This window comes from Crinia signifera, chromosome 2 (assembly GCF_055691185.1).
Source record: "Crinia signifera chromosome 2, ASM5569118v1, whole genome shotgun sequence".
NCBI classification, from domain to species: domain Eukaryota; kingdom Metazoa; phylum Chordata; class Amphibia; order Anura; family Myobatrachidae; genus Crinia; species Crinia signifera.
Window position 1 is genome coordinate 264,994,910 of NC_139218.1, and position 15,354 is coordinate 265,010,263.

Consider the following 15,354-nt stretch of genomic DNA (forward strand, 5'->3'; position numbering starts at 1 on the left):
GCCCACCCTTGCATGCTGCGATCCCCCAGCTGTGAATGGATGATTTTCATAATCATCCATTCACAGCCTTGGTTGCTGGGGAGAAATCCTTTGATGGTCAGCAACCATCGAATGATTTCTCTAGCGCTCGCAGATCTGAGACACCTCTCAGATCCCGGAGCGCCCACAGCGCAGGAAGTGGGCGGGCAGCTGACATCCAATGCAAGGTGCGAGCATGCGCAGATGCTATAAATCTGTCCCCCATGCGCACATCCGTGGATGTCAGCTGTCTGCCCGCTTCCTGCACAGGGCTCTCAGAGATCTGAGACACCACAGAGGTGTCTCAGAATAACCCCCCAAAGTGTACATTTGTTAATTGACCTATGTGCAGACACAGCAGGGTCTCAAAATTCTCTTTGGATGTTATTATCTGTTCCTGTGTTATGATAGTTACTTTACTGCATTGATTTTTACTAAATGGTATAAAATTTACCTAACTGACGATATTCACACTACCAATATCATGAGGATTTAAACCATTTTTGCAATTTCCTCCATCACAACCATTTCTTTGTGAGAAGAAACATTTTTGTTTCAGTAGAATTTTTGACATCTGGACTCATCTATGCACTTGAGTTTGCATTGAATCTAGCAGGAAAAAAGATGTGCATTTACTGTATCTATGCATAGTGCAGTACACACAACATCCATGAAATGTACTGTTTTTATATCACAGCACTAAAGTTATATTGGAGCATAAATGACTTATACACTCCAATAGTACTAGAACATAGAATAAAATGCACATTGCCCACACGTGCATATAAACAGCAAGGTGTTGCACTGCCTCAGCCCATTTAATGCAGGAAATTCAAATCTGCCCACACAATTTCTGTGCCACATTCTAGAGCCATGTTTTTTCACAGCATACAAAACTATCCAAACTTTATGCCATCTTCAATCCACAAGCTCATGCAATATTTCTGCAGATTGCAAAACTACTTGTGGCTCTGTCTAAAATATACATTACCAAAAGTGTAAATAATGTTGTTTATTATTATTTTGGGTACTTATGTAGTAACTGGGCTGCCGATTTTGAAATCGGGTCCATCGCATCGCATCGCACCCGACCAAATCGCATGCGATGCGATGCGATGCGATGCGATGGACCCGATTTTTCCATAGGATTCAATGTTAAAATGGACTGAGTCCATTTTAACATGGAATTCAATGGGAAAAAGGGGTCCTTTTCATACCCCTACTATCCAAGTGGGCATGGAGTTGGATATAAACCTGTGGCGAGCGTAGCGAGCCACCGAGCCCGAAGCGTGGCGAGCGTAGCGAGCCCCGCGAGGGGACACAGAATACCGTCCCCTCGCGGGGCTCGCTTCGCTCGCCACGCTTCGGGCTCGGTGGCTCGCTACGCTCGCCACAGGTTTATATCCAACTCCATGCCCACTTGGATAGTAGGGGTATGAAAAGGACCCCTTTTTCCCATTGAATTCCATGTTAAAATGGACTCAGTCCATTTTAACATTGAATCCTATGGAAAAATCGGGTCATCGCATCGCATCGCATCGTATGCGATGCGATGCGATATCGCATCGCATCGCATCTGATTGTATGCCTTAACTTAAGGCATACAATCAAAAAATCGGCAGCCCAGATACTACATAAGTACCTTATTTTGTAGTCTCCACTTATGTAATTTTCAGTATCTTTTTTCAGTTTTTAACATACAATTATGTTTTTATGAGGAGGGACCAAAGCATGGTTGCCTACCCTCCTGCATTCTGCAGGAGACTCCTTAAAATAGCAGCAATCTCCCTCATTAGTCTAACAATCTCCCTCATTTCACCCAGCCCACATTACGCTATTACATTTTTTTGGGGAAAAAAGGAATGAGAGACAGGTAAATTTACATTGAATCATCCGCACCATTTCCCAGCACTTTTAACAAGTATAGTATCGCTTACTAACTGCTTTGGGGATCATTTACATTTAGATAGAAGTCATTTTAAAAGATTCCTCTCAGATGTTGTAGTACATGCCCAGGTGCCACGTTCACAATCTCTTTTAACAATCTCTCCATATATGGAACTAGACACGCCCTTTGGGTGGATTGTGACACGCCCCTTCAATGTGGAGCTTTGCAAAATTCTATTTCCAACTATAATCTCCCTGAAACTAGTTTATAAAAGTAGGCATGTGTGGCCCAAAGTAGCACAATAATCAATACAATATCCAAGAGTAAATTTAGATCTATACAGATCTATATAGTGATAAGTTACGATGCAGTATACAGCTTCCTGATGCATTCAGTTTGTATTTACTCAGTGACATTTTATTTTGAATGTGTTGTGAATTTGTTATTAAAATTTGCATAATTTAAATAAACAGCATAACAACAATGGGCAATAGGGTGATGTGAAGTGTGTTCTATGGCTTCTTTCAATGAAACCTCCACTAGGAGAGAGGCTTTTATGTAAATCATGAGCCATTTGTTTTTCATATTTTGTGTTCTACAATATTATCCTTAGGTCCACCAAGAGTATTTCCAGGCCCTGTTGCTGCTGTTTCTTGGGTCTCCAGTCTAGGCATGTAGCCTCAGGCTCCCTCCAGGCTATGAGCACAGCTTGAGGAAAAGCCAAGGCACAGCGTATGAACCCAGGACGGATAGCAATAAGGGTCACTTTGGACTACCTTGTATTGTGGCTGTGCTGAGATCATTGAGGTGCTACAGCCCCATCCAGCTCCACCATAATAAGCCAACACCAGGCCTACACTGAGCTTGAGTCTGGCCGCTATGTAGAAACCCCCTCGAGGGAACCTCTAATTGACATTTATTATGGTAATTTTTGAATTGTACTTTTTTTTAATGGATTCATTTTAACAGTTGACTCATCTTAAAAAGGAAATGTCATATATCCTTTTTAATGTAAGCATGACTAAGTACCTGTGAGGAGGAATTCTTAATTGAGATATTTATGTCAAGTTTCTTGTCGTCATTCTACCTAATCCTACATGTTGTGTGACTGTAGTTAGGCATGGAAATGCCATACCCAGTCACACTAACAGGTGTGCATTTACATAAAGGTTTTCTCAAAATGTCATTATATTTATAGAATTAATGAATAGCAAGCAGGCGGATGGCTAACTCATGCAGATTACCAATATGTGACTGTCTTTTGTGATGTGGCTTTTGTGATGTGTACTGCATATTCTGGGTATAGTTTAGTTTGTGATGTGTACTGCATCCTACACCACAGTGCAAGGCCCATGTAGAGTATATTATGTGTATAGTATGTGATGTGTACTGCATCCCACATCACAGTGCAAGGCCCATGTAGAGTATATTATGTGTATTGTATAGTTTGTGATGTGTACTGCATATTCTGGGTATAGTTTAGTTTGTGATGTGTACTGCATCCTACACCACAGTGCAAGGCCCATGTAGAGTATATTATGTGTATAGTATGTGATGTGTACTGCATCCCACATCACAGTGCAAGGCCCATGTAGAGTATATTATGTGTATTGTATAGTTTGTGATGTGTACTGCATATTATGTGTATAGTATAGTTTGTGATGTGTACTGCATCCTACATCACAGTGCAAGGCCCATGTAGAGTATATTATGTGTATAGTATAGTATGTGATGTGTACTGCATCCCACATCACAGTGCAAGGCCCACGTAGAGTGTATTATGTGTATAGTATAGTTTGTGATGTGTACTGCATATTATGTGTATAGTATAGTTTCAGTCAACAGTCAAACGGTCTACATTTGTTTTTTTTGTCCTGAATGTCGATATGGACACCGAATTGGTGCACCGTGTCCCCCCCACATGGTTCGCTGCACTCGCCATGCTTCAGGCACGTTGCCCAACTACGCTTGCCTTAGTGGATGGTAGGGCATGAGATACTGTCTGTAGGCACATGTTGGCTACAACACCAACAATGTGAAAACCCCATGTCGACCTTTTGACTGTCAACCTTCCCAATGTCGGCCTGATGCTTGTGTCAACCTAAAGCCATGTCAACCTGTATCATGTGTCGACCTAAGGCCTTTCGACCTAATTGCATGTCGAGCTAATGACCATTTCCCATCAGTGTAAAGGTGTAGAACACATGCTGACAGTGTATTTGTATGGTTGTAGAGAAAAGCACGCCTCCTGTAGTGACCGCAGAGCCAGGGAAGGGAGCTGAGAGCAAAGCACAGCCTGCCTGGAGGTCCATGGCACTACAGAAACAGAGAAGCCTTAGGGAAGAACATCCAACCTATCCACATAGACTTGGAAGCCAGGAGCCTGAAAATAAAGACAGGACAGAGGTGATTTTCCACTATGTTTTTAAATATGAAAAAAAAAAAATCTTGTCTTCCTTTTCTTCTTATGAATATCTCCACTGCTTCCACCTTGGTGTCTGCAGTGTGATATATAATTCCTGTACTCTAACACAAAATGCACCTTTGCATGTCTTTTTAGGTTCCACGGAAGCAGCAAGCTGACCTAATCCAGAACAAAACAACAAACCCGGCTATTGCAGAATCTCCTGAAACTAAAACCGCAGAGCAGAGACAAAGAGCAAACACCCTGCCACATCCTGCCCACAGTGAGTAGCGGCTGGTCCCGTAGTGTGGTGACGTATGCGGTGATTCTGGTTCATTTGCAAAAGCAAATTCTCTCTCTATGGACATCAGTGGTGTATCTAGGTGCCACGGTGCACTTAGCAAGAGCGTGTTTGAAATGAAATTGCGCATTGCCAAGGGGGACTAAAATTGCTTGTTGCCAAGGGGGACTGAAATTGCTTGTTGCCAAGGGGGACTGAAATTGCTTGTTGCCAAGGGGGACTGAATTCTGCTGCAGCCTGTGCCCAGCTGTCCACCGTTTTTTTCAGTTCAAGTCTCCCGCTGGACCGCTAGCCAATAGATGCTCACAGTCCAGCAGCCACAAGCACCTATTGGCTAGCGGTCCAGCGGGAGACTTGAATTGAAAATAAGCGGCAGACAGCCGGGCACAGTGGGAGGGGAGCTGGAGGTTCACGGCTCAGGCGCCCAGAGCTCAAGCTCCACCCTCATTGCACTCCTGATGGACATAACTATGGGCCTTATTCTGATCGGTGCGGCCGGATCCGAATATGCGGCCAGGACCGTGCGTGCGAAACCCCGCCTTCCATACGGATCGCCAACTCCGTCCGTACGCGGTAAGAAGCTGGCCGAACGGACCGCACGTGTATTTTTCACGGAATACGCCTCCTCCATCTCAGGGAACCTCCCCCAACATTCGATGGTCACAGACCATCGAATGCAGGACCGAGTGCTCCACCAGCTCCCGCAACCTCAGACCACACGGACATTTCTCCGTGCAAAACCAGGGATCTGGGCGGGCAGCTGACATCCGGCGATGTCATATGTCCGCCCCCTACACGTGCGTCACGGCCACATTACCATACGTACGCCCAGCGTTTGCATGGGAACGCCCATGAAACGCGGGGCGTATGCATATGGTAATGAGCCCAAATAGCCCTTCACGCCCCTCTCCACCCCCTGTTCGGAGTGTTCACATTTCATGCGGGATTTGGCCGTACGCCCCGCTCGCACATGCGCAGAGACGCCTCTGCACATGCGCAGACACAAAACATCGGCGGGACGAACGCACGCGGATATTACCGCACCAACCAGAATAAGGGCCTATGTGCACTGCAGGGGGATAGATGTAACATGTGAAGAGAGAGTTATATATGGGTGTTATTTAGTTTCTGTCCAGGGTAAATACTGGCTGCTTTATTTTTACACTGCAATATAGATATCAGTTTGAAGTACAAATCCCACCCAAATCTAACTCTCTCTGCACATGTTACATTTACCCCACTTGCAGTGAGCATGGTTTTTGTCCATTAGAGAGATAATTTGCTTTTGAAAATGAACCAGAATCAGGCCCTAAGACGATTTAGGGGATGTTTTGCACTCCAATACACCAGGCACTGTGTAAAGAATCTGTACTTTATTCTTTACATGATCTTAGTAATTATTCCAATTAGGTAAAAGGTGAAATTCTGTAGACCCTCTTACACATTCTGTACAGTACGATATGCCATATCTCCATATTTCAGTATGGTGTGCTCTATATATCTGTAAGACTCAATACAAATGTTCCTGTTAATGATCATAGGCAGTCCATCATATTTGTGACCAATAATAACTTGGAGAGTATTTTCTCTGAATTATTATTGATCACCAACATATTGCCTCATCGTTGCTGTTCCTCTATAATCATGGTTTTTCAGGCATTAGCCAGCATTGGTGTTACAGTATTGTAACAACACTATACTCACAATTCTTTTTAATATATAATAATATTAATTAATTGAGCTTAACACATGGTTATAGGTAGGAAAACACAAAAAACGATCCTGAGTTGGACCTGGTGCCAGTAGTAATGCAACTACTTGGTACTTTTTAACTTCACATGCATCTAGGTTGCTAATTGTTAGGGATCTGGGTGTGACCCCACCGTTGGAGTACCGTGACAGGCACGTGTTGATGATGGTGGTGGGCTGAGCCCTCAGCCGGGACCGCTGGTTAGAACGGCCACGGCAAAACCCTACTCTGACTCTATTGGCCGTCCCGGGCAGTTGACCGTAGATTGCGAGGTGCTAGGCTTCTCCTTTAGTCGCCGCGTTTGAAGGAGCGAGTTAAGCCCGCTCCAACCCCGATGCAACCAGGTTTTAGAATGGTGCAAACCTACCGTCAGGGACAGGACCAAGAGGATGATCTAACTTACAGGGCCTATCTGGACTTAACACCCTGGCTAGCGGCACCAGGCCAAGGACAGGGAATGTGACCGAGTCACAAGCACCGGACTGAGTAATAATGGGGTGCCACCAAACAAAACACACGCCAACATAAAACAGTACGCTTACAGAAATGGTACCCCATAAAGCTGGACCAGGACAATAGTAAGGATAACTGGCAGTCTGCCCACCGAAATGAAGAGATAAGGAACCAGGCTCCACTGGAGCACTTACGTGGCCAGACTGAACCCTCTGGCCGCACAGGATGGCAATGTGCACGCCAGGAGCGTCTTGGCAGGACTGGATGGTGATACGCTGACCAAGACGGAACCGGATCAAGACTGGACGAGGACCGGACCAAGACGGGACCGGATCAGGACGGAACCGGATCCAGACTGAAGCAGGACTAACTCTGAACAGGACCAGGACAGGACTAGGCAAATCCAGGAAACCAGAAGCTATCACCGGCTCTGCATTGTTGGGGAGAATGCCTCAGGTGATTAGCACACCTGTGACTTATCCAGCCAACTTGCCAATAGGAATAATGAGCTCATTATTAAACAGCCTTCTGAATAAATCAAATCTCCAGAAAATTTGAGCTGCAATGGCACAGAATGACCACCGGAGGCCACCAGAGAGTCAAATGCCAAACACAAACTGAACAGAACACAAGACAGAACTGAACCATTATTAATGGTTCCTAACACTAATTAGTCACACAGCACATGAATGGTGTCTGAACAGAGAATTACAGGACTGATTGAGATACATGGGGTAGATTGGCGTTATGTGGAATATGGGATGTTGCCCATAGCAACTAATTGGATTGGGGGCTACAATGGATCACTCTTCTATCATCTGAGACTTACACTAAAACACACTGATTCCCAAACTGTGTGCCGTGGCACCCTGGGGTGCCTCGGGACACTTGCAGGGGTGCATTGGATGAATGGTCCAGGATCAATGCAAATTATTTGTGGCTAAAGTAATACCCCTTTCACACCAGAAAATGCAGGGACCCACCTGGGAATTCAGCCCGGAGAGTCCCCTGTCCTGTCATCTGCCCCCGCCGCCTGTATGGATCCCCAGTCTGACCCCATGCACTGAGGACCGGCAACCCGAGTGAGTACCCCTAACCCCTTTCCCACCAGCCAGGACCCTGAGTTGAACCCAGGAGCAACCCAGCTCCAAAGCAGGGTTGAAATGCTGGCAAATTTTCCTGGGATTTTGGCCCGGGAACCTTACAAACCAGCGGGTTGTTCCCAGGCCCAACCCGGGTTGTTCCTGGGAGGAACACATGTGCCGGCTTACTAGTTCTCAATAGAAAGACGACTGCCAGGAGAGTGGGACCGCAAGCCGGAAGTACATACATCGGTGGCTCACACGAAAGATCATATACTGTGTGTCCGTACTTCACAGAGATTCTTCAGCTATTAGGATTCACTAGCTTTTCTCCTTCCTACTTCTGCCACTATGCCAAGCAGCGGGATATAGGAGGTTATTCTGGTTGATTCGCTCCCCAGCTCGTTTGCACAGAACCATTTATGCGCATATGCAGGCTCTCTTTGCGAATGGACGCGTTGACTTGCATAGTCGCTGGCCCATTTGCATGGAGCAGTGAGGCGGTGGGGACGTGACGCGCCCATGTGAAAGTTCCCATGCAAGCAGCAGTGTGACGTGGGTGCAAGGGGTGGGTAGACGATGTCACCGTATGTCAGCTGTCCGTCCTGTTCACCTAGCAGGGAGCCACAAATCACAAACCAGAGAGTGACTTAGATTTGTGAGCCTTTAAGAAATCGTTCGATGGTCAGCGACCATCATATGATTTCAGCCCGGAATTCAAGGCTGCATTCGCTGTGCTAGTGGTGGGTGGGCGTTCATGCAGGTGGCATTCAGTTGGCTCACAAAGCTGCAAAATTCAAAGTTTTGAGAGTCAACCAGAATGATCTCCATAATCCACTGATGAGGAATATTCTTATTAACAATCTCCAAAAAATAGAGGCACTTGGACCTCTTCCCCTGTGTGTGAATAAGAAGACATTTGCTTAATTTTTGCCTAATTAATTTAATTTTGATTGTTTTGTTTGTCTTGCCTAGTTTTAACTTATTCAGGTGGACCAGTAGTATCCCTATTTTTCTTCTCCCTGTTTTTAATTTGTGTGCCAAATAAATGCATTAGGCAGGTTGCAGCAGGTGGAAGCAGACATACTTTATTGAGATATCCACTGGGGCCCAGCTTCTACTAAACCAACTGGAGTAGCACATGGCCTACTTCTCTGCTCATCTGCCCACCTACCTCTCCTCCACTTCAGACTGCAACTTTTTATCTGCATAGCTCTGTACCACATAATAAATTATGCCAGTACCTATTTGAGAGCCTTATTTTAGCCTATTGACAATGCTCTACTTCTTCCATAATGATGTCAAGGGATGCAGAATTAACACCTGGCCTGCCTGAGACAGCATTCTCATCTGGGGTGGTGACTTTCTCTGGTTGTTGCTTATGAGGATACAAGGGATCCTGCTTTTTCTATAAATATCCCATATTTCTATCATATTTGCCATCATTGTACCACCTGGGGATGGTGATAGATGTTCAGTGTGCTATACCATGGTCTCCTTGCATCTTAACCACTATACCAACCCCATTCAAAGCACCATTTATGTCCCAGGACCTCCCCTTCTCTTGTAGGCCTACTCTACTCCAGGCTGCAAAACCATCTATGCCCTTTCACATCTTGTGTTCCTACTAGGATTGCACTATTCCAGGTCCCAGGACAACACAGACCACAAGATCATCCAAGCCCTTCCACTTTACTTGTTCCATTAGGCCTGCACCATTCGAGTTCACAGAACCACACTTGTTCCCATTACACTGCCAATAGGCCCATAGTCGGTCTGGCTCCTATTGTCTCATACAACATCCCCTTAGAAAGCTTCTTCAGGGCAGGATGATGCACATCATGTTCCACATTTGTCCATTCTCTGGGCGAAATGTAGAAAATACTTTTTTGTGGCCAAACCTCTGAACATGCCATTAGTTTGACTACAAATACACAAATCCATGGAATGCGATAGATTCCAAGGCTTGAATGAGGTGGGCAAAGACATTTTTAAATGGTGTTGCTCAGTAGAAGGCTATGGACGTCTCTTGCATTTCCCCTTTGAACAGGATCCTTTTAGCATCCCTCATGGCGTATATGTCACCTGAGAAAGAGGGGGGGACTGGACTGCACACCATATTTTTAAACATAATGAGAGGTGCTACCAAGTTAAGGCTTCTAGTACCATACAGGAAAAAAGAACAATACTGATGCACACTCTAGGTGCTAAGAACACTGATAGTAAAAATAATTTTGATAACTCTTACAATTAACATGGAGTATAATTGAAGTTCTTAGCACACATTTGCGCAAATATGTGGGCCCATCCACCGCGTCCAGGTGAACTATATGTCACCTGACACATGCACAGTTAGAAGTTCCGGGTTTATGTTATCAGCTGTCCTTTTTCGAATTTTTTTCCATGTATATGGCTTAATTAAACACTGATATACATTCACAGAGTGGTGGGATTTATTTATTTACAGTTTATTATATAGCACAGCAAATTCTGTTGTGCTTTAAAATAGGAAACAGTGATAAAACAAAATGAGTAATAACAAACCTGACATAGAAGTAGGAGTTTCCTGTTCGCACGTTTACAATTTATAGGGAATAATAGAAGGGAAACATAAGGATAGGATTCCATAGTATGGCACTCCCACCAGATTGCAACCTGATGGGATGAAATTAGATATGACTGCTAATGGAGGTTATGCGGGGGTTCCACGATATGATAAGCTTGCCTAAAGAGGTGAGTTTTCAAAGAACGCTTGAAAGTTTGGAGGCTAGAGGAGAGTCTTAATGTGCGTGGAAGGGCATTCCATAGGGTGGGTGCTGCCCAAAGAAAGTCCTGAAATTGTGAATGTAATCTAGTAATGAGTGTAGATGAGAGATGCAGATCTTGTGCATAGTGGAGAGGTCTGGTGGGAATATATTTTGAGCTAAGTGAAGAGATATGTTGGTGTAGTCAGACAGACAGATCAGCAGATGTTGAATGTCTAGCTAGGAAGATCAGCCTCGCAGCTGCATTCAAAATGGATTGTAGCAGTGAGTTTTTTCTTAGGATGATCAATAAGGAGGCTATTGCAATAATCAATGCGTGATATAATGAGTGCATGGATAAAAGTGTTTTTGCATTGTTTTGTGTAAGATACAGATGAATATTGAATATGTTTTTTTAGACACATGTAACATGATTTAGAGACAGATTGAATGTGAGGAATGACGGACAGTTCAGAATCAAGGAAGACCCCTAGGCAGCGAGCTTCTGGAGTAGGATTAATTGTTGTGTTCTCAACAGTGATAAACATACCAGTTTGGTAACATCTCTTGGTTGGTGGGAATATAATTAATTTTGTTTTGGAAATGTTGAGAGATCTAGAAGAATAAGAAGTGAGAAATGGCCTTTAGATTTAGCAGTGGCCAGATCATTTACTACTTTAGGCAGCTGGGTGTGCCCAGGAAACTGTTGGATGTCCCCATGCAAATGTGGGGGGCTACCTGCCATCTGGGGGTGGGCAGCTGATTTCACTGTCCTGTTCACGGAGCAGGGCGCCGCTAATCTAAGGCACCAGAGAGTGACTTAGATTAGCGAGTGCTTCAAAAATCATTCAATGGTCGACAACCATCAAATGATTTCGAGCCCACATGCAAGCCTGCGAATGGATGTTTATGCAAAACTATACTTCGCTCACAAAGCAGAGACATGCCACTGTTTTGCAAGTCAACCAGAATGAGGGCCATGAGCGGTAGTTAGGGTGACCGTTTGGATCAGAATTGTGTTTTTTCAGAATGGGTTACAGGTTTTTTAGTTTGGGATAAGCACAGGAGACAGAGCTTTACTGACTTGTAAGGTTATAGGATCAAGAGAGAAGTTAGTGGAGGAGGAGGATGAGAAGAGTGATGATACTTCATCCTATCCTATGCTTATGTATCCCTCCTATTATCCCTATAAATAACAAATAAATAAATTCATCCTCACTTGTGGAGTAAATAAGGAGAAATGCCACTGGGCTGAGGAAGAGCATGCCATTGTTATGTTATCATAGGCGTGCGCAAGGGGGGTGCCGGGGGTGCACAGGCACCTCCTAATCATAGCTGAGGGCTGGGGCTTTCCAACGAGCCCAGCCCCGTGTCTCTAGCCCCCTGGGAACCGGAGATACTGCCAGGCAAAGCTGGAACGTTTTCCCTATAGGATAACATGGGACCCGCTAATTCCAACCCCCACCCAGTTCAATGGCTGCCAGTTCCCCCTTCGGCATCACTGAAGCTCGAGGTTGATTTCAGTCGAACCCAAATCGCTGGGCCTTCAATCTGATACCAGGCGGATCCATATGGATTATTTGATTCCAGGGATATTGAGGTTAAACCGTTTTTTTTTTTTGTATATGTGTGTGTGTGTGTGTGTATACTATGTGTGCGGGCGGGCATTTGCCCCTGGGCACTTGGGGTACAAGTGTCCCGTGCCCGCCACAGCCTCCTTCCCTTTTGAGCGGCTGACCAGATGCTGCCTGCCGCTGACAGGTAAAGTAGCTTCAGTGTGCGGCGTGCAGCATCCGGCCAGCGGCTCAAAAGGGAAGGAGGCTGCGGCTCCGGTGGGGATCTTATAAGAAGAGTGCACAGCGCTACCCGGAAGTGCGGATTCACGGGAGCGCTGGTGTGCAATGCGCACCCCCAGCAATGAGCATGAAACTCCCCTTGTCAACGAGCATTTAACCACCCCCTTCCCAGGGAGCATGTGACTCCTGGCAAAGAACATTTCACATCCCCCCCCCATGGCATAATCTGTAATGGCCATCACAGTCTGAGGCGTAACGTGTAATGGGCATCATGGTGTGAGGCGTAACATGTAATGGGAATTACACGTACAACGTGTAATGGGCATTATGGAATGTGGTATACTATGTAATGGCTGTGTGATGTGTAATATGCATGTAAGTATGTGTTAATTTTTGGCGCGCGCCTTCGACGTGCACAGTCCCTATTGTCCCTGTTTTAATAATATTTTTTTAAGCCCTAACATAATGTGTAATGGGCATTACGGTGTGTGGCATGTGTGATGGGCATTATTGTGCGTGACATTATGTCTAGTGTGTTTCATTATGTGTAATAATAGGAGATGATGAACACGCCCAGTAGATAGTGATGGACACGCCCCCTCCAATGGTGCACCCCCTAATAAAACGGGCTGCGCACGCCTATGTATGTTATGCTATGTACATATACACTTATATATTCTACCTATGTGATGTTATTCTGCAATGATATATTTACTCTGTATGGCACTGTGTACACACTGGGCCGTATTCAATGTGGCTGGTGAGGGGGTTAAATAGTGGGGATCGCCAAAAACAAGCAACTCCTGCGCAGGCCGCTCACCCTATTGTACGTTTTGTGGGAATCCTTGCTGTCAGAGGACAGCGAGGATTCCCCTAAACTGCGAGGCTCGCGGCTAATGCTGGGAGCCCACTACATTTAGCCGTGAGCCTGGCTGTTTAAGCGGGCACACACACCGTTTCCCTGTTGCTGCAAAAACCAAGAGACGTAGAATCGACTATACGAGCTGTGACAGCGAGCAGGCAGCACTGTTCGCTGTCACAGCTCGCAAAAAACATGGAATATACCCATTTGTGGCACATTACAAATCAGTGTATATCAATAAATCAATAATAGAGGTTTTTGCTATGAACTCATGCTACGCAATGTACAGCTTACTGGACATTACAGTCCGATGTTATAAATCCTAATTGAAATATTAAATAGGTGTTTTGTTTATAAGAGTTTATTCCAGTTTCCTATTTTCTTTAATTTGTAGTATTACTATACTTGTCTACAGATTGAACTGTTTAATAAACATTGTGGCATATGGCATATGTGAAACAGACTTGAATGCATACAGCACACACCATTTCTTACAATTTTTTTTTTTTTTTTGCAGCCTCACAATTGTCCTTGATGACAGAAAAAGAAGAGAAGATACCACTGAAAAAAAAGACTCTTTCAGTTTCTGAGGAGCCATCTTGGATGGAATTGGCTAAGAAAAAATCCCAGGCGTGGAGCGACATGCCTCAAATCATTAAATAAGAGATTAAAATGCTCCTGTTACTCATTTAGGGGCAGATATACTAAGCCCTGGAGATAGAGAAAACCTGTAAATCATTCAGCTGTTATCTGCCATTTTTTCCAAACACAGCCTGTAAATATGACAGTTAGTAGCTGATAGGCTGGTACTTTCCCTGTCCACCCCTCCTCCCCCCCCCCCCTCTCTCTCTCTCAATAACTTAGTACATCTCTTCCATACTTGAGTAGGCTCCAGATGGCCTCATATAAGCACAACAACTGTACATATAGAGACACAAACCTCAATAAGTTTTATAGCATCTGTTCTGGTATTAAAGGAGCAAGCGATTATAATAATTTTAGCATACTAGCCTCAAATGTGTATACATTTTTTAAACAAAATGTTACATACTAAAATCCCTACACACTGAGCTACTGATTCAAATAATGTATACAGGTTGAGTATCCCTTAGTCTCCAAAATGTACTTTTATTTTTTATTGTTTGCTAAAGACATACTGGCTACATCTGTAACTGGCACTACTGGGGAAATGACATAACTGGCACTAAATATGTGCAAGGACATGATTGTTTGGCAATCAAATTCAGTGCCAGAGTTTGTACACAAACTTTGTTTCATTTTTCTTAAAACCTTGTTTCATGCACAAATCAAATATATTTGTGTGCATTTCATGTGTTTGATGTATATACAACATAAATGCAAGATACCTCAAGATACCTCAGTGATATATAGAAATATTCAAAAATACGGAATAATCCGTTATCCAAAATTCTTCTGGTCCCGAGCATTTTGGATAAGGGATACTTAACCTGTATATGAAAGAAATGCATTTTCTCTGTTTGGTTCTTGCCTCTTTTATCTTTTAATTGGCTTTTAGTATTTGTGTTTAAACTTTTGTTGCTAAGAATTACTGTTTCTGTTTTCTATGCGGTATATTATGACTAAACCAGTTGCTGAAATATGGATAAAATGCAAAACAATGAATGCCAGAATTCTGTGGTCTAATATAACACTAGTGGTCAACGCACAATTCCCTTGTATTTCAGGCATCTATTTTGTAAATTAAACCAATATTTATGAAAATGCAGCATATCACTATTGACTTTACTGAGCTTCTCATTGATGTCACCAAATGATAGGTTTACAGTAAAAGTGTATGGCTTGCACACCCTTTATATTGCAACATTTTAGTATGCAACAGTTTACTAAGTTAATAAAGTTTGCAACTCGGGATTCCGACTGTTGGAACATCCCGACAGTCCGAATCCCAGCCCAGTTTCGGTTGAATCTATAGTAACTCGACAGCCGGAATTCAATATATTGGCCACGAGTGTTGGAAAATCAGCGAATCGGCAAAAACAGCCATGGATTGTCGAAAAAACCCCAGTGAATTCAA

At 44.1% G+C, this 15,354-nt stretch overlaps 1 protein-coding gene across 3 annotated transcripts in view; it reads left to right on the plus strand.

The window, feature by feature from the left end:
* CRACDL (CRACD like) overlaps nucleotides 1-14,865 on the plus strand; it is a 67,686-nt gene extending 52,821 nt beyond the window's left edge. For all 3 annotated transcript variants that reach the window (XM_083168560.1, XM_083168561.1, XM_083168559.1), the window contains 3 exons: nucleotides 4,140-4,312; nucleotides 4,467-4,593; nucleotides 13,816-14,865. In XM_083168560.1, the coding sequence (XP_083024686.1) occupies nucleotides 4,140-4,312; nucleotides 4,467-4,593; nucleotides 13,816-13,961 (446 nt within the window). In that variant the 3' untranslated portion in view covers nucleotides 13,962-14,865. The remainder of the gene's footprint in view (nucleotides 1-4,139; nucleotides 4,313-4,466; nucleotides 4,594-13,815) is intronic.
* The last annotated feature ends 489 nt before the right edge of the window (nucleotides 14,866-15,354 follow it).